Source organism: Procambarus clarkii, chromosome 2, assembly GCF_040958095.1.
Source record: "Procambarus clarkii isolate CNS0578487 chromosome 2, FALCON_Pclarkii_2.0, whole genome shotgun sequence".
Lineage (NCBI taxonomy): Eukaryota > Metazoa > Arthropoda > Malacostraca > Decapoda > Cambaridae > Procambarus > Procambarus clarkii.
The window spans coordinates 37442823-37462485 of NC_091151.1; the positions used below are offsets into that span (position 1 = coordinate 37442823).

The 19663-nt window shown below is 46.3% G+C and overlaps 1 protein-coding gene across 1 annotated transcript in view; it reads left to right on the plus strand.

The window, feature by feature from the left end:
* Positions 1 to 19663, plus strand: part of LOC123762234 (protein O-linked-mannose beta-1,2-N-acetylglucosaminyltransferase 1) — a 67637-nt gene that overhangs the window by 44792 nt on the left and 3182 nt on the right. Inside the window, exon 14 of the mRNA XM_069327121.1 lies at positions 19106 to 19215. Coding sequence (XP_069183222.1) covers positions 19106 to 19215 — 110 coding nt within the window. The remainder of the gene's footprint in view (positions 1 to 19105; positions 19216 to 19663) is intronic.

Below are 19663 nucleotides of genomic sequence, written 5' to 3' on the forward strand. Positions count from 1 at the left end.
TCAAATTTAGAAATGACAAAGATTTATGGTAAAGTGGGAAGTGAAAATAATATTGAGGTCTTACGAAGAGATCTATCTACATGAACTCCACAGATAATTAGAAGACTGGCAAATGCTTTTGAAAACCGAAAAATGCAAGAATTTCATGTGGGGCATGAGACACGTAACAACTACCAAATTAACCACATTACATTGCAGCAGATTGAGGAAGAAATGTTTGACTCTAAGATCGTGTCAATCACTGAAAGTTGCACAAAAAGTGGGAGCGGCAATAAAAAAAAAAAACGCCTAATGAAACCCTAGGAATAATCAAAAGTACTTTTGACTAAGGAAAAAAAGGTAGTTATTCAACTGTATAAATTCCCACCTGGATTATTGTTCATAGCATGGAGACCATCTTCAGAAAGACATGGCTTCATTGGAGAAAGTTAAACACCAGGCAACGAAAATCATTCCAGAACCAAGTCAACTCTCATACCAGGAACGGTTGTGGACCACAGGACTAACAACATTGCAAACCAGGCATGACAGGGCGGATGTCATCGAAACTTTTAAAATACGGAACAAATTGGAAGACGTTGATCCAGACAATTTGTTCAAAAAGTCAGATGTAAAACAAACAATGCGTAACGGTTTTAAGCTCGACAAACCACAATGTAGGACAGAAAACAGGAGATGCCTTTTCTCCCACAGGGTTATAAACTCTTGGAACCGCCTACCCCCTGAATCAATAAAAGCCAAAACTGGTGAAATTTAAAATCCAATTAGAACAAAAAATCGGGACAAATGGTATGTTTGACAAGCCACCGGCTTCCTGTCCTCGTCGAGGCGACTAGTTTTAGTGACCCTTAGGGAAATTAAGGTAAAAAACATCACTCTGAAGCAATTAATGTTCGGCAATGCCTTTAAATCATTGACTATGGAAAACTTGTATAGCGGGGAGTAATGGATGATGTGCTAGTTACTTGATTAGACAATTAAGTACATTAATTATTAAAAATGGCGCCAAACCGGCGAGACGATGTAACACCATTAAATGTGTAGCATATTAAAAAAACGCTAAATATCACTAAGGATGCCAGTACTAAAACGAAAAAGCATAAGGCGAACGATATAGATTTAAATTTAGATTTTTTATTCAGGTAAGGTTATTTATTTTTATACATTGAGTTGTACATAATGTTGCCCCCTCCCTGTCTGGCCCGTTGTCGCCGTGAGGGGGTTGGTGGGCAGCTGCCTGAGTGTGATGCTCCATGGGTCAGTCCTCTGTCCTTTTGCAGCCTTATGCTCCTGCTGCTGCCTTTACCAATTTTGCCAGGCTCATTTTCCTTTTACTCGCTTTTCTCCCCCCCCCCCTCCTCTTCTCCTATCAAATTGTCATTTCCTGTCGACCTTTTGCCTGTTTTGATTATTCTTTCGACCTTCTTTTGTTTTGACGCCCGGGTGTTTGAGGAGGCATACTCTTGCACCTGTAGAACTGTAGTACCCAACGTCTCGAGTGAGGGGGACCCTTTTATTGTCAATTCCCCTTTCGTCACTGAACCCTCTCTCGACGGACTCACGGTTCTTAAGGTGGCGTTTGTTGGGCGTATACTCACGACGCTCCCCTGGGGGCCCCTTCAAGATCGGCGATAGCTTCTTGTTGGGTGTCCTGCCTCTAATTGTGGCTCCATGGTGGGTGTGGGGGCACATTCGTGAATGAAAGTTTTTCCTCGTTTTCATGGCTGATAAAGTTTCCCTTGTACTTTCTCAGGCTCGTGGGGTGGGCGACCAAGCCCCCCCCCCCCGAGTCGGACTGTGTTGGAAGACCAGGCCCTATAGCCCCTGCTGCATTGGGCCCCGACGACCTGACTACTTCCCTCAGCTCCCCTCCCTCCTCTGCGGTAGGGTCGAGTCCCCAGCCCCCAGTGATGACCACCTCGTCCCCTGGCACGGCTTCGTCTCTCATTGTGACTACTGCGCCTTTTACCCCCTCTTTCTCTGGGGGTTCTCAACGCCGTTCCCGCCACGGCCGCACTCGCACGATCCCTTCCTGTAATACTACTTACAACGCCTTGTTTGGTCCCGCTACGTGGGCTAAATACTTTGATCTCCACCATCTGGATTCTACTCCTCCTGACGATTTCTCCCTCCATAAACACCTTGTTGATTCAGTAGATGCCTCTGTTACTTTTAACTCCACTAGTTACAGAACGCGTGTCGTCGCTGCTCCTTCTCAGGATGCAGCTACTCGCTTAGCCGCTTTGTCCTGCATTGGAGAGACCCCTGCTCGGGTCTCCAAAAACGCTCGGTTAAATGCCAGTGTTGGCACTGTTCTCCTCCCACACTATGTTGCAACTGGTGTTCGAGACCTCAAAGATTGCCATGAGGATATTAAACATATCCTCAAAGCACAATTAAGGCCATTCTGTCCTCCAGGTGGACACGTTTACTTGACCCCCTTTGTGGTCGTCGCCGTCAGCCCCTTTTTGAGTTGTAAAAATCACCTTTGATAGTAGGACCCTTCCGCCCTCTATTATTATTATTGCTGGTGCCAGATGCTCCGTTCAGGAGTACATTCTCTCCCCTAGACTTTGCAATAAGTGTTGGAAGTTCGGGCATGGTGTTCTCAAATGCACCAGTACTGTGTATCTATGCCCCATGTGTGGAGACGATAGTCATTCTAAGTCAGAGTGCACTTCTCCCCAGGCTCGCTGCCTAAATTGCGGCGAGGCCCACCCTACTTTCTCACGCTCGGGTGTACACTACAAACTCGAAGAAGCCGTCCTCAATTTGAAGCACTGTGATCGTCTGTCTTTTCCTGAAGCGAGACGCAAAGTTCGTCATTTCACCCCTTTCGCGGGCGTATCCTACGCTCGTGTTGCGTTCTACCTCACCTCGTCCTTCCCACTTTCCTCAGTCTCTCAACCGTTTCCAGGCCTTAAACCCGACCACACCCACCACCTCCTCCCCTATTCCTTTGCGTCCTGTCCCAGATGGTCTCCCTCCTGGTTCTCCATCTGGGGTTTCCCCCCTTCCTACCCAGTCCACCATATCTCCTTTGTCTTCTTCCCCATCTCCCCCCCACTCTTTCTTCCCGACCCTCCCCCAGTCTCTTGACCCTCCACGCCACCTGTCTGTCCAGGCTGATATCCATCATCCTCCCAGCAGTCTTTGTGTTATTCGCTCCCGTTCCTCTTCCCCTGCTGAGACCATTGAGTCTGTCGCCCGGTACGTTTTTACTGGAACGCCTGTCTCTTCGAGTCAGAAACGTAAGCCTGGCTCCTCTCCTTCTTCATCTCCAGCGGATAAGAAGGCTTTGCTGTCTTCCTCACTCCCCTCCCTTTGACTCTGTCACTACATCCTCTCCCATTTCAGTGGTCGAACCCCCTGTCCCAGATATGGAGGTTTCTTTCGCCCCCGATTCCCTCTAGGTTGCTGCTCTTGCTGAGGCGCACTCCCTGCCTTCTGCCCCCCCCCTCCTCCAGCTGTCCTTGCCTGCCCCTCTGTTGTCTCGTCCCCCTCCAGACCCCGTCAGTCCGCCTCTGGTCTGTCCTCTTGCTCCCTTCCCTCTATCCTTACTAAGTTTACCCATGCCCCCTAACCCTGATTTTGACGACTCTGCTCCTGATCCTGACCCTGATCCTGAGATTCTTTAATAAACTGTGTTCTTCTATACCTTTATTTCTTACTTGTTCTGTTACTGTCCTTTCTCTTTGGTAATGTCTATTCTTCAGTGGAATATTCGTGGATTTTATGCCAACTTCCATGAACTCCAACTCCAACTTCTAATTACAGTTTTCACCGCTTTGTGTTTGTCTCCAGGAACCAATGCTTGGTGCTCGTCCTGGTTACTTTCGTGGTTATTCCTTTCTTTCTCTTCCCCCCCCCCAGCTCTTGCTGGGGCCCGTAACTCTACTGATCTCTTAATTCGATCTGATATTCCCTTCGTCCCCAGACTTCTTCCGTCACCTATTCATTGTTCTGCTGCCCGTGTTTTTGTGGGTAAATGGTATACAGTCTGTTCCATTTATCTCCCCCCAAATGTCCCGCTTTCCCTTCCTGATCTTAACCATCACCTGGACTCCTTGCCAGAGCCGGTACTCCTTTTGGATGATTTCAACTGTCGGCACACCCTCTGGGGCGATGTTCTGACAAACACCCGAGACCGTCTTCTGGAACCGTTTGTCCTCGCTTCGTCTCTATCTCTTCTGAATTCTGGTGAGCCCACTCAGATTCAGATTCAGATTCAGATGTTTATTCAGGAAAGGTATATACATACAAGTGATGTTACATTAATGGATTGATATATAGATAGAGCTAGTACATACAATGCCTAAAGCCACTATTACGCAATGCGTTTCGGGCAAGAAAAACATTAATATCTAGAACTTAATACTAATTGAGCATAAAGAATAAAAGATGTTGAGAACAAATACAAATAAAGATAAAAAAAAAGGGGGAACATGACTGAAAAAGCAGCACAAATACAATAGGTTGACAAACAGTGTTGATTAAAAAAAAAGAAAAAAAAAGAAAATAACAGACATGGGTTGACAATAGAGGAGTGAGGTAGATTACAGGGAATTTATTAGGTAGTGTTTAGTTTTTATCTTAAACTGGTTGAGAGAGGTACAGTCTTTAACATGGTTGGGAAGGTCATTCCACATTCTGGGCCCCTTGATTTGCAGAGCATTTCTAGTTTGATTAAGACGTACTCTAGGAATATCAAAACTGTATTTATTTCTGGTGTGGTGCTCATGGGTTCTGTTACAACCTTCTATGAAGCTTTTAAGATCAGGATTGGCATTATAGTTTAGCGTTTTATATATGTATAATACACATGAGAGAATGTGCAGTGACTTAATATCTAACATATTAAGAGATTTGAGTAGGGGTACCGAGTGATGTCTGGGGCCAGAGTTGGATATTGTTCTAATAGCGGCTTTGTGTTGGGTAATTAGAGGACGTAAGTGATTTTGGGTAGTAGAACCCCAAGCACAAATACCATAGTTGAGATAAGGATAGATAAGGGAGTAATAGAGAGTCACCAGAGCAGGGCGTGGTACATAATATCTGATCTTAGAAAGAATGCCCACAGTTTTTGAAACTTTTTTTGATATATTTAGAATGTGTCCCTGGAAATTCAGCTTGTGGTCAATGAGAATGCCAAGGAATTTGCCATCTAATTTGTTACAAATTTGGGTATTGTTTATTTTGAGATTTATAAGACTAGAGGATTTATTGCCAAACAGAATATAGAAGGTTTTGTCAATGTTAAGGGTGAGTTTGTTGGCAGTTAGCCAAAGATGGACTTTATTTAGCTCAGTATTTACTGTGGCATTTAGAGCAAGAGGGTCAGGACTGGAGTAAATGAAGGTTGTGTCGTCAGCAAATAGAATTGGTTTGAGGTGTTGGGAGGCATTTGGAAGGTCATTAATGTAGATGAGAAAGAGGAGAGGGCCAAGTATGCTGCCCTGAGGAACACCAATGTTGATGGGTAGGGTGGGAGAAATTGTATTATTCACAGAAACATATTGGAGCCTGTCAGTAAGGTAGGACTCGAGGTATTGTAGGGAGTGTCCTCTGACTCCATAATGATGTAATTTAAGAAGAAGGTTTTGGTGGTTGACAGTATCAAAAGCTTTACGCAGGTCCACAAATAACCCAACAGGGAGCTCCTTTTTATCAAGAGCTGTATGAATCGAGTTAAGCATACTAATAAGTGCATCGTTAGTGCTTTTTTTGGGTCTGAAGCCATATTGGCAAGGGCTAAGTATATTGAGTTTGGCTAGATATGAGTAAAGCTGCTTGTATATAAGTTTTTCAAAAATTTTTGACAAGTTTGGCAGGATTGATATAGGTCTGTAGTTGTTAACATCTGTGGGGTCACCACATTTGTGGACAGGCGTTACTCTCGCTTTTTTTAGAATATCTGGAAAGGTTTGGAGTTCAAGTGACTTGTTGAAGAGCAAAGCAATAGCAGGGGCTAAAGATCTGGAGTTTTTTTTGTAAATTAAAGTTGGTATCTCCTCAAGGGCACCAGACTTGGTTTTAAGGGAAAGGATTATCTCATTGACGTCAGTGGAGTTAATAGGCTTTAGGTACAGAGACTGTGGATAGTTACCTGTAAGATAGTCCTTAATGTCAGTACTGGAAGATGGAATATCATTTGCAAGGGATGAACCAATGGAAGAGAAGAACCTATTGAACTCAATAGCAGAATCAGAGGCTGAAAGCTGACCATCGTTATTAGACAGGAGAGTCGGTTTGTTATTTAAAGATTTCTTTGATCCCAATAATTGTGAAATTGTGCTCCAAGTTTGTTTAATGTTGCTCTTTATTTGAGTAAATTTATCTTCGTAGTAATTAGTTTTGGCTCGTCTAATTATCTTAGTTAGCAATAATGAGTAATTCTTTGAGAATTCTTTGGAGACAATTCCTAACCTATACTTCTTCTCAAGGTCGTGTTTTTTGTTAATGGATTTCAGTATTCCCTTTGTAAGCCAAGGATTGTTAAGCCTTTTGCTTGTGACTTGTTTTGTAAGCCTAGGACAGTGGGTGTTATAAAGGCTAAGAGTTGTTTGTAGAAAAGATTGCACTGCTAGGTTGATGTCCCCTATGTTACCTAATTCGGACTCCCAGTTGACATTATCAGCAGCAGTTATAAAATTGTTTATAGCAGTTTCATTGTGCAGCCTAAAGCTTAACTCCCTTGTTTCTAGAGGTGGTTTGCTAATGTTAGTTAAGAGAAATGTGGGGTAGTGGTCTGTAGTGCTATCGGTGATTATACCTGAAGTAAGCGGAGAGGTTATGTTGGTCCAGATGTGATCTAGAGTCGTGGCAGTGCTATCAGTGATTCTAGTAGGTCTAGTGATTAAGGGTATGAGGAGGCAGGAATTCATACAGTTGAGGAAGCTAACAGCAGTAGGGTGTTCTGGCTCGCAGAGGTCAATATTAAAGTCCCCTGCGATAATTAGGTGGTTTTTGTTCAGTCTGTTATCAAGTATTAGATTTCTAAGGTTTGAGTTGAATACAGACACATCAGTGTTGGGAATTCTATAGACTGCACCCACAGACAGGACAGACTCGGCACCCTTGACTCTGAAGCTGGCGAAGATATACTCCCCATAGCAGTCTCTAGTTCTAATTTCTTTTAAGCATGTTAGTTCTTGGTGGTAGTAAAGAGCAGTGCCACCACCTCTCTGAAGTTGACGACAGTTGTGAATTGCTGAGTAGTTAGGCATGTTAAAGAGTTGAGTAGTATCCTCTTTCAACCATGTTTCAGTCCACTTCAGTTCATGTCCACTCGTGTGGACTCTCGAACTCGCACCCATTCCTGTCTTGATCTTTCTCTCTGCTCGTCGTCCCTTTACTTAGATTTCATGTGGCAGGTTCTTGATGACCTCCATAAGTGATAATTTCCCCATCCTCGTTTCCTTTTTCTCTTTCCACCCTCCCCTCTTCTTCCCTAGGTGACAGTTTGCCAAGGCTGACTGGTGCCTATTCACCCTCCGTGCTACTCTCTCTGACCTCTCCTCTCTGCCTCTTCCTCACGCCCTCCTTCTTTTTTATGACACTGTCTTCAACGCTGCCCTCCATTCTATTCCTCATTCTTCCTCCCGGGGCACACGGAAGTGCGTTCCCTGGTGGAATGCGGACTGTGCTCGGGCTGTCCGCTGTAAGCGTGCAGCCTGAAAAGAAACCGCCGCCGGCAGATGGCTGATTCTTTTATTCTGTTTCGGAAGGCAAGTGTGGTGGCCCGTAGGACCATCAGTACAGCTAAACGTGAGAGTTGGAAATCTTATGTTTCCACCATTACATCCGATACCCCTCTGCCGCAGATCTGGAAGAAGATCCGCAAGATTGCGGGCAAGTTCGTTCCGGATGTCTCGCCGGTTCTCCACCTCCGTGGTACTCTTGTGGCGGATCCAGTGCAGGTCGCGACCGAACTGGGTTCCCACTTTTCTTCTGTTAGCTCTGGCTCTCATCTTCCTCAATCCTTCCTTTTTCGTAAGCCTGTTCTTGAATCTTATCCTTTAGATTTCCGCACTCGTCTCTGCCTTCCCTATAACGATCCTTTCTCTCTTTCTGAACTTCAGTCTGCTCTGGCCCTCTGCGGATCTACGGCGGCGGGCTCTGATGACGTTCATTATGAGATGCTTCGCCATCTCCCTCCGTGCACGTCTCAGTATTTACCGAGTCTGTATAACCAGGTCTGGGAGTCATCGTCTGCCCCTGAGGACTGGCTCGATGCCATTGTACTCCCTATTCGGAAACCAGGGTCTCTCGGTACGTCCTCTACGGACTTCCGCCCTATTGCTCTCACGAGTTGTGTTTGCAAGCTCTTTGAGCGTATGTTACGGCCCTCTCGGGACGCAACGGGGTTCTCACTCTGATGTTGTTAGAGGAAGATATAGGTATCCGTTCCCAAGCCAGTAGTGGCTATCAAGGGATGAGATCCGTGACGCAAGTAACTTAAAGGGAGTAGGGAAAGAAAGCTAAGAACTTAATATAATATAATGTTCACCATCACCATTTAAATATATAAAAGTAAAACGTACACAAGGGGGAGGGGTATTAACACTTTACAAAGGGGATCAACACTGTAGTCTTCTGCTGGAGACTATGGATCCTCGAAGCTAGGTGCTGAGTCCGCGGTGCTTTCTTCGTGGCCTCAAGACGTGTCCTCTGAGAACGCCGAGCCTACCCTGGCCACAGGTCAGCCACAACACAGGTCCACTGGGGGCACCGTCGTGGAGGCCGTCAACCACACGTCCAGCAGGTCTGCTGGCAGGTACTGAGCCACCAAGGCTGGTACGGCCACTCCACGAACGATAAAAGGGGTACGCCCTAGACAGGAGTCTCGTGTGATATCACCAATCACCCTCCTGTCCTCAATACCCCAGTGGATTATCGTCTCCAACCGTCGGTCCCGGGTAAATCCTTCCACTGCCACTCCACTGGCAGGCTTAACACACCACAGTGTTCTTCCGGGGGGACGACGTCACGACAGCTGCAGCAAACTTCACAGTATGGAGACTGGCTGCCTCGGGTAGACTGACTCAATCGTCAACACAGTGGTCCCAGGTCGACTCTGTAAACAGACACGTCATCAATAACTGGGACACTAATACACCACACTCACAGGCTAGGGCACAAACACCTGACGTATCCAGTCCATAGATGGCGCTGTCGTCGGAGCACCACCTCACCAGAGGTCAGGAGCGGCGGTGTTGAGCACTGAACCAGACTGGAAACTGGTCCTCGAGGCCAGTACACGCTGTCCTCCCTAGGTGTCGTCGTTCGTTTGGCGGGGGTTTCGGGAGCTGACCCACAGATGGCGTGTTTGTCACTGCTCCAGGCTCGGACGCTGGATCCGGGTTCGTAACAGCGTATGGTAAATGTCCGTCTGATGTGGTTCTTGGAACACCATCGCCACCTCTCTCCTTCTCAATTTGGTTTTCGCAAGTGCTGCAGCACGACTGATGTCCTGGTGAATTTAGAGGTCTATATTTCAAGTCAGGCTTGGTGCCTTTCTCTCTGCCTCTTTTCGGCAGTATGAAGGTGTGCCCCAAGGTAGTGTTTTGAGTACTATTCTTTTTCTGGTTGCCCTCAATGGTCTTCTTTCCTCCCTTCTGGCATCTTCTCTGCTCTTTATGTTGACGATCTTATTCTTTGCTGTCGGGGTGATGATTCGCCTCTCCTTCCACGGCGGCTTCAACTTGCGATTGATGCTGTGTCATCTTGGGCCACCAATCATGGCTTCAAGTTCCCTAGTATTAAGACTTGTGCCATGACTTTTACTCGGAAGCGGGTCGTTCTTCGTCCCTCTTTGTCGCTTTATGGTCATCCCCTTGAGTACAAAGATTCCTCGAGGCTTTTGGGGTTCTTTGACACTCGTTTGTCTTGGTCGCCCCATATCTCTTACCTCCGTGTTGAATGCTCTAAGGCCCTTAACCTACTTAAGGTTTTGTCCCATACTTCTTGAGGAACGGATAGGCGCACACTCTTCTATTTGCATTCCTCTCTTGTCCTGTCCAAACTCGATTATGGTTGCTCTGCTTACTCGCCTGCTTCTCCTTCTACTCTTCGCCATCTTGACCCTTTGCACCATACTGGGTTGCGTCTCAGCTCTGGTGCTTTTCGTTCAACTCCTGCCCTCAACTTGTACGCTGACACTGGCTTTCTGTCTCTCCAGGATCGCCGTGATTGCTACAGTCTTCGCTATCTTGCGCGATCCTTGCAGCATCCTCACTCTCGTCTCTATCGTGCCTAGAGGAATGCGGACTGCTCGAGCTGTCCGCTGTATGCGTGCAGCCTGGAAGAAACACCGACGCCGGCAGATTGCCGATTCTTTTACAGTATTTTGTTTCGGAAAGCAAGTGCGGTGACCCGTAGGACCATCTGTACAGTTAAGCAAAAGAGTTGGAAATCTTATGTTTCCACCATTACGTCCGATACTCTTCTGCCACAAATCTGGATGAAAATCTGCAAGATTGCGGGTAAGTTCATTCCAGATGTCTCGCCGGTTCTTCACCTTCATGGTTCTCTTGTGGCGGATCCAGTGCAGGTCGCGACCGAACTGGGTTCCCACTTTTCTTCCGTTAGCTCTGCTTTTCATCTCCCTCAATCCTTCTTTCCTTCGTAAGCCCTTTCTTGAATCTCATCCCTTAGCTTTCCGCACTCATTTCCACCTTCCCTAAAACGATCCCCTCTCTCTCTCTGAACTTCAGTCTGCCCTCGCCCTCTGCAGTTCTACAGCAGCAGGCTTGAATGACATTCATTATGAGATGCTTCGCCATCTCCCTCCTTGCACGCCTCTGTATTTACCGAGTCTGTATAACCATGTCTGGGAGTCGTCGTCAGTCCCTGAAGACTGGCTCCATGCCGCTGTACCTCCTATTCGAAACCGGGGTATCTTGGGACATCCCCTAAGGACTTCTGCCTTATTGCCCTCACGAGTTGTCTACAAACTCTGAGCATATGGTAAATGTTCGTCTGATGTGGTTCTTGGAACACCATCATCACCTCTCTCCTCAATTTTGTTTTCGCAAGTGCCGTAGCACGACTGATGTCCTGGTGAACTTGGAGATCCATATTCGTACTACTTTTGCTGCGAAGACCTCCGTTGTCCTTTTTGACCTGGAAAAGACTTATGACAACCTGGAGATACCATATTCTGTCCCAACTTCATTCTTTTGGCCTTCATGGTAATCTCCCTCTCTTCCTCCAAAGCTTCCTCTTTCATCATTCCTTTAGTCAGGCTTGGTTCCCCACACTACCTCTTTTCGGCAATACGAAGGTGTACCCGAAGGTAGTGTTCTGAGCACTACTATTTTTCTGGTTGCCCTGAATGGTCTTCTTTCCTCCCTTCCTTCTGGCATCTTCTCCGCTCTTTATGTCGACGATCTTGCTCTTTGCTGTCAAGGTGATGATTCGCCTCTCCTTCAACGGCGGCTTCAATTAACGATTGATGCCGTGTCGTCTTAGGCCACCAATCATGGCTTCAAGTTCTCTGTAACTAAGACTTGTGCCATGATGTTTACTCGAAAGCATGTCGTCCTTCATCATTCTTTGTTGGTTTATGGTCATCCCCTTGTATACAAAGATTCCACAAAGCTTTTGGGGTTAATCTTTGACAATCGTTTGTCTTGGTCGCCCCATATCTCTTACCTCCGTGTTGAATGCTCTAAGGTCCTTAATCTACTTAAGGTTCTGTCACATACTTCTTGGGGAGCGGATAAGCGCACGCTCCTCTTTGCATTCCTCTCTCATACTGTCTGAAATCTATTATTGTTGCCCTGCTTGCTCTTCTGCTTTTCCTTCTACTCTTCGCCATCTTATTCTTTGCACCATACTGGGTTGCGCATCAGCTCTGGTGCTTTTCGTTCAACTCCTACTCTCAGCTTGTACGTTAACACTGGCTTTCTGTCTCTCCAGGACCGCCGAGATCGCTACTGTCTTCGCTACCTTGCACAATCCTTACAACACCCTCACTCTCGCCTGTGTTGTGCTTTGACTTTTACCCCTCATCACCTCTCTCTTTCTGACAGGTTGTCTCGCCTGCAACATTATCTTTCGGTTAGTATTACTAATATTTCTCTTCATGTTCTTCCATCCCTGCCCCCGTGGAGGGTACCCCCTTCCTCAATATTGCAAATCCCTGACCCACATCACTAAAGCTTTTACCCCTCCTACAGTTCTGAAACCACTTTTCCTTGAACACTTTTCTTCATATTCCCGTTCAGTTTCCATCGTCGTCACTGATGGGTCTAAGTCTGCAGACAGTGTAGGCTACTCTGTTGTTTTTCTGACCATACCATTGTGTTGCTTGCCTCCAGAGACTAGCATCTTCACAGCAGAACTTTATGCTATTCTCTGTTCTTCGTCTCATGCTTTCTCACTGTCAGTCCTTCTTTGTGGTTGTGGTTGACTTTAGCAGTGCCCTCCTGGCTCTAGAGTCCTTTAATCCAGTCCATCCGGGGGTCGTCGAGATTCAACATTGGCCGTTTCTTATCTTCAGTAGATTTAGACAGTTCAGTTTTGCTGCGTTCCCAGCCATATTGGTGTCTCTTAAATGAGCATGTGGACGCTGCCGCTAAGGAAGCTATCTGCACTTGTCCCATCTGTCGTAAAGGTATTCCTTATTCTGATTTTTACCCAGTTATTCATTCCTCCATCCTTGCCCATTGACAAGGTTGTTGGTCTTCTGTTACTGGTAACAAACTGCATACTCTTAAGGGTAGTGTGTCCCTGTGGCCTTCCTCCTACCACCGTAACCGGCGGTGGGAAACAGCTCTGGCAAGGCTGCGTATTGACCATACGCGCTTCACTCGTGGACACTTACTGGAGCGCTGCCCTGCTCCTTATTGTCCTAACTGCATTGTCCCTCTTAACGTTGTGCAGTAAAAAATGTCAAATGTCCCGACTTCCAGGACGAGTGTCTCTTACTGTCTTCCACGGTCACTTTTCCCTCGATAGAATTCTTGGTGAATTGGATACTTTTGATATTGTTCGCCTTATGCATTTCTGTTCTCATATTGGCATCCTCGGTGATATTTAGCGCTCTGATTATTCCGCACATTTGATGGTGCTACATAGCCTTCCCATCTTGGTGCGTTCTTTGATAATTACTTACTTGCACCCTCACAGATAGGTTTACATTCTGTAAGGTGTACAAGTTTCATGCAAATAGTCCGATTAATTTTAGTCATTTAGTTTCATAAAAAGAAAAAAAAACTAACTAACTAAATAAAACTAACTAAACCATAAACCAACAAAGAATGATGAAGGACGACATGCTTTCAAGTAAACATCATGGCACAAGTCTTAGTTACAGAGAACTTGAAGCCATGATTGGTGACCCAAGACGACACGGCATCAATCGTTAATTGAAGCCGCCGTTAAAGGAGAGGCGAATCATCACCTTGACAACAAAGAGCAAGATCGTCGACATAAAGAGCGGAGATGATGCCAGAAGGAAGGGAGGAAAGGAGACCATTGAGGGCAACCAGAAAAATAGTAGTGCTCAGAACACTACCTTGGGGTATTGCCGAAAAGAAGCAGTGTGTGGAACCAAGCCTGACTCTAAAGGAATGACGAAAGAGGAAGCTTTGGAGGAAGAGAGGGAGATTACCATGAAGGCCAAAAGAATGAAGTTGGGACAGAATATGGTATCTCCAGGTTGTCATAAGTCTTTTCCAGGTCAAAAAGGACAACAACGGAGGTCTTCGCAGCAAAAGTAGAACGAAAAGTAGAACGAATTACAGTCTCCGTGGTGTAGTGGTAAGACACTCGCCTGGCGTTCCGCGAGCGCTATGTCATGGGTTCGTATCCTGGCTGGGGAGGATTTACTGGGCACAATTCCTTAACTGTAGCCTCTGTTTAACGCAACAGTAAAATGTGTACTTGGATGAAAAAACGATTCTTTGCGGCAGGGGATCGTATTCCAGGGACCTGCCCGAAACGCTACGCGTACTAGTGGCTGTACAAGAATGTAACAACTTGTATATATCTCAAAAAAAAAAAAAAAAAAAAAAAAAAAATAGACCTCCAAGTTCACCAGGACATCAGTCGTGCTACGGCACTTGCGAAAACAAAATTGAGGAGAGAGGTGATGGTGTTCCAAGAACCACATCACCTCTCACAAGTTCCACAACCACAGAGGGATTGAGGGAGATGAAAAGCAGAGCTAACGGAAGAAAAGTGGGAACCCAGTTCGGTTGCGACCTGCACTGGATCCGCCACAAGAGAACCATGGAGGTGAAGAACCGGCGGGACATCTGGAATGAACCTACCCGCAATCTTGCAGATTTTCTTCCAGATCTGCGCCAGAGGAGTATCGGACGTATTGGTGGAAACATGAGATTTCCAACTCTTTTGCTTAACTGTACAGATGGTCCTACGGGTTATCTGAGATGATTTTTTTTAGTGTCCCCGCGGCCCGGTCCTCGACCAGGCCTCCACCCCCAGGAAGCAGCCCGTGACAGCTAACTAACACCCAGGTACCTATTTTACTGCTAGGTAACAGGAGCATAGGGTGAAAGAAACTCTGCCCATTGTTTCTCGCCGGTGCCTGGAATCGAACCCGGGACCACAGGATCACAAGTCCAGCGTGCTGTCCGCTCGGCCGACCGGCTCCGGCGGGTCACCGCACTTGCTTTCCGAAACAAAATACTGTAACAGAATCGGCAATATGCCGGCGTCGGTGTTTCTTCCAGGCTGCACGCATACAGCGGACAGCCCAAGCAGTCCGCATTCCTCCAGGGAACGCACTTCTGCGTGCCCCAGGAGGTAGAATGAGGAATAGAGCCGAGGGCAGCATCGAAGACGGTATCATGAAAAGGAGGAGGGCACGAGGAAGAGGCAAAGAGGAGAGGTCAGAGAGAGTAGCACGGAGGGTGAATAGGTTCCAGTCAGCTTTGGCAAACTGCCACCTAGGGAAGGAGAGGGGTGAAAAGAGAAAAAAGAAACAAGGATGGGGGAAATCTTCACTGTTTTGGAGGTCATCAAGAACTCGCCATATGAGATCTAAGTAAAGGGACGACGGAAAGATCAAGACCGGAAAGGGTGCGAGTTCAAGAGTCCACATGGGTGGGCTCACCAGAATTTAGAAGACGGAAGAAGAGAGGACGAACAGTTCGAGAAGGCGGCCACGGGGTTGTCAGAACATCACCCCAGAGGGTATGTCAGTTGAAATCACCCAACAGAAGCACCTTCTCAGGCAAGGAGTCCAGGGGGTGCTTAAGATCAGGAAGGGAAAGCAGGACATTTGAGGGGAGATAAATGGAACAGACATTTACTCACAAAAACACGGGCAGCAGAAGAAGGGATAGACAATGGAAACAGTAGTGGGACGAAGGGAATATTAGTACGAATCAAGAGAGCAGTAGAGTTATGGGCCCCAGTAAGAGCTGGAGGGGAAGAAAGGAATAACCATGAAAGCGACCAAGACAAGCACCAAGCATCAGCTCCTGGAGACACACAAAATGGTGAAAACTGTGTAATCAGAAGTTGGAGTTCATGGAAGTTGGCATAAAATCCACAAATATTCCATTGCAGAATAGACATTATCAAAAAGAGAAAGGACAGCAACAGAGGACAATGAAGAAACAAAGGTAAAGAAGAACACAGTATATTAAATAAGCTCAGGATCAGGGTCAGCAAAATCAGGGTTAGGGAGTATGGGTAAACTCAGTAAAGATGGAGGGAAGGGAGTGGGAGGACAGACCAGAGGCAGACAGATGGCGTCCGGAGGAGGGGGAGAGAACAGAGGGGGGCTGTCAAAGACAGCAGGTGGTGGGGTAGAAACTGGGGAGAACACCTCGGCAAGGGCAGCAACTGAGAGGGAATCGGGGGCGAAAGAGCTGGCCCCCTGTCTCCATAGCTGGGACAGGGGGCCCGACTACCGAAATGGGAGGGGACGGAGTGATAGTCAGTTGGGGGGCGAGGAAGAAAGCGATGCCTTCTTACCTGCTGGCGGGGAGGAAGGAGAGAAGCCAGGCTTACGTTTCTGACTTGGAGACAGGTGTTCCAGCAACAACGTACTGGGCGACAGACTCAATGGTCTCGGCAGGAGAAGAAGAACGGGAGTGAACAACATGAAGATTGTTGGGAGGATGGACATCAGCCTGGACAGACAGGTGGCATGGAGGGCCATGAGATTGTGGGAAGGGTTGGGAAGAAGGACTGGGGGGGGGGGGAGGGAAGGAAAAGAAGACACAGGAGACATGGTGGACAGTGTAGGAAGGGGGGAAAACTCCAGGAGGAGAATCAGGAGGGAGACCTTCTGGGACAAAATGTAAAGGAACAGGGGAGGAGGTGGTGGGCGTGTCCGGGTCCAAGGTCTGGAAACGGTTGCAGGATTGAGGAAGGAGGGAAGGACGAGGAGAGGTAGAACGCAACAAGTGAGCATGAGACATGCCAGTGAAAGGGTGGAGACGGCGGACTTGGTGTCTCTCTTCAGGAAAAGTCAAACAATCCCGGTGTTTCAAGTTGAGGACTGCTTCTTCAAGCTTGTAGTGGATACATGTGCAGGAGAAGGTAGGGTGGGCCTCACTGCAATTGAGGAAGCGAGCCTGGGGGAGATGAGCAATCTGTCTTAGTGGCCATCATCGCCACACGTGGGGCATAGAGAAACAAGACTTGTGCATTTGAGGGCACTGTGCCTGAACTTCCAGCACTTATTACAAAGTCTAGGAGAGAGGATGTACTCCTGAACGGAGCACCTGGCACCAGCAAGAATGATAGAGGGAGGAAGAGACCTATTATCGAAAGTGATTTTCACAACTCGAAGGGGTTGATGGCGGCAACCATGAGAGGGGGTCAACTGAACGTGTCCACCTGGAGGACAGGATGGCCTTGGGCTTTGAGGATATGTTTAATATCCTTTTAGGTCCCTAACACCAGTTGCAACAAGGTGTGGGAGGAGAACAGTGCCAACACTGGCATTTAACCGAGCATTTTTGGAGACCTGAACAGGGGTCTCCCCAGTGCAGAACAGTGCGGCTAAGCAGATAGCTGCATCCGGTTTTGGAGCAGCGATGACACATGTACCTAAATGGGTGGGGTTAAAAGTAACAGGCATCCACTGAATCAACAAGGTGTTTATGGAGTGAGAAATCAACAGGTGTAGAATCCAGAGGGAGGAGATAAAAGTATTTAGCCCACAAAGCAGAACCAAATAAGGCTTGGTACATATTAGTATGGGAAGGGATTGTGCGAGTGCGGCCTTGGTGGGGACGGCATTGAGAACCCCCAGAGAGGGGTTAAAAGGTGCAGTGGTCACAATGAGAGACTTGGCTGCACCAGGGGATGAGGTGGTCACAGCTGGGGGCGTGTGGCTCGACCCAACCACAGGAGGAGGGAGGGGAGCCAGGAGGAGTAGTCGGGAGGGTCAAAGGAGGAGCTAGGTCTGGGCCCAATGTTAGCAAGGTCTACAGAGCCCGGTCTTCCAACACAGTCCGACTCGGGGGGGCTTGGTAGCCCACCCCATGAGCCTGAGAAGTCATAAGAGGAACAGTATTCAGCGACATAAATACGAGAGGTAATACTTTCATTCCCGAATGTGCCCCCTCATGGAGCCACAAATAGAGGATAGTCCCAATAAGAGACATGTTGCCGGTCTTGGTGGGGGCCCTCCCTAGGGGTGCATCGTGAGTATACGCCCCACAATTGCCACCTTAAGAACCATCAGTCCGTTGATAATGGGTTCAGTAACGAAAGGAGGATTGACAATAAAAGCGTCCCCTCGCTCAAGACGTTGGGTACTACAGTTCTACGGGTGAGAGAGTATACCTCCCCAAACACCCGGGCATCAAAACAGAAGTAGTCCGAAAGAATAATCAAGACTGGTAAAAGGTCGGTGGGTTATGACAATTAGAAAGGGGAAGAAGGGGGGGGGGGGGAGAAAAATAAAACACAAGGAAAAGACATCTGGCAAAATTGGAGAAGACAGCAGCAGGAGCATAAGGCCTCAAAAGGACAGAGGACCGACCCATGGAGCATCACACTTTGGCAGCTGCCCACCAAGCCCCCTGACGACAACAGCCCAGATAGGGAGTGGGTACTAATGTGATAGATGAGTGTCATAGAAAAGATTTCATTTGAAACATGTGGTTGTAATAAATTATTGAAAATGTGTAAAATTCGTTGGAAAAAAATCCTCCCTTTCTATTTAGTGTGTGGTACTGAAACATAGGACAGTTGCAGCCATTTTTATATACAATTAGTAAAAAAAAAAAAAAAAAAAAAAAAAAAAAAAAAAAAAAAAAAAATTGATTGAAATTGAACAACTTTTAATTTGCTGTAATCTGGCCCCTTCAATAAGCCTGACCTGAGGATGGGTTGAATTATCACAGCTCCAGATGAAAATTTGGCAGCCATAGTGACCTTACAGACATCTTCCTTAAGCTGTCTAAAGCAAAGGTTAAAACAAAGTTTTAGGGGAATAAGTCATTTTGAGGCATAATTAGAAAATAATATATACTACCCAGGGGCAAATAATATATAAAAGATTGTTGCATTGTATAATATAATCCATGCAAACTAGTTATGATGAAAATGAACTGCCGTCTGGAACAATCCTGCTTGAGAAGTCACACACATTTATATGTTACATCATGTGCAAGGATAGAGCAATATCACCAAAACGATTGCAAAGTAAAAACTTTGTAAAAAATATAAAAACTTTATATCGATCATAATAAAGTCTTTTAAAAAAAATCTAACTTTTTTGGATAATTTTTTAAGTATAAAATCTTTCTTAAAAGCGTCACAAATGTTGTGTAAAGTAGGTCTGACCTTCTCAATGTGAAATTAAATCACAGTGGAACCCAGTGTTCATCATTCTTTAGATGGTCAATGGTTAGTGAGTTGGTTTGTGTGGTCCCCTGGTCATGGTGAGTTGGTCTGTGTGGTCCCCTGGTCACTGTTGGCGAGTTGGTCTGTGTGGTCCCCTGGTCATAGGGAATTGGTCTAGTCCCCTGGTCATGGTAATGCATGATGTGTAATAAATGTTCTGATGAATTAATATTTTCCTTGCAGGTTTTCTTCTGTTGTCAATAAGTAATATATGCACATAGTAGTATTGTGAAGGAAGTGTAAGAGCATGCTTGTGTTGCAGTGCCTCGGTGGGTATGAGAAAGGACGCATGGAGCACCACCACCTGATGCACACCTTTGGTTATTATGGTAATGCTGTGTATGCTGTTGCTTGTCCCGGCTCACCCTACTGGTAAGTACAGTTAGTGCTTTACTAGTGCTTGCTACACATCCTTATATCACTCATCACCATTAAAATGTTCACCTTTATGTATATATGTAGGGATAAAGTAAAACAAACCAGTGAGTGTCAAAGAGAATAAGCATACTAGTGTGAGCATATTACACTGTATAAAGCACAAATTAATCCAACTTGATTACATAACATAAAGATGCATATAAGTGAACATGATGACAAAAGATAATTAAATGACGTCATTCACTGAACATTTTTATGGAGTGACATTTGGTTTAAAGGAATTGTGGTTAAGGCAATTGTCCATTCTGAAACAAAGAATTGGGTTGTAATGTTGTTACTATCATCTTCCTCCTCGCTTGCCTGCTTGCAGTACATCAAATTGCTTGTTATTCAAGCAGTAGCTACAAGAACAAATATAAGCTTTGATTCTCTTTCTTATAAG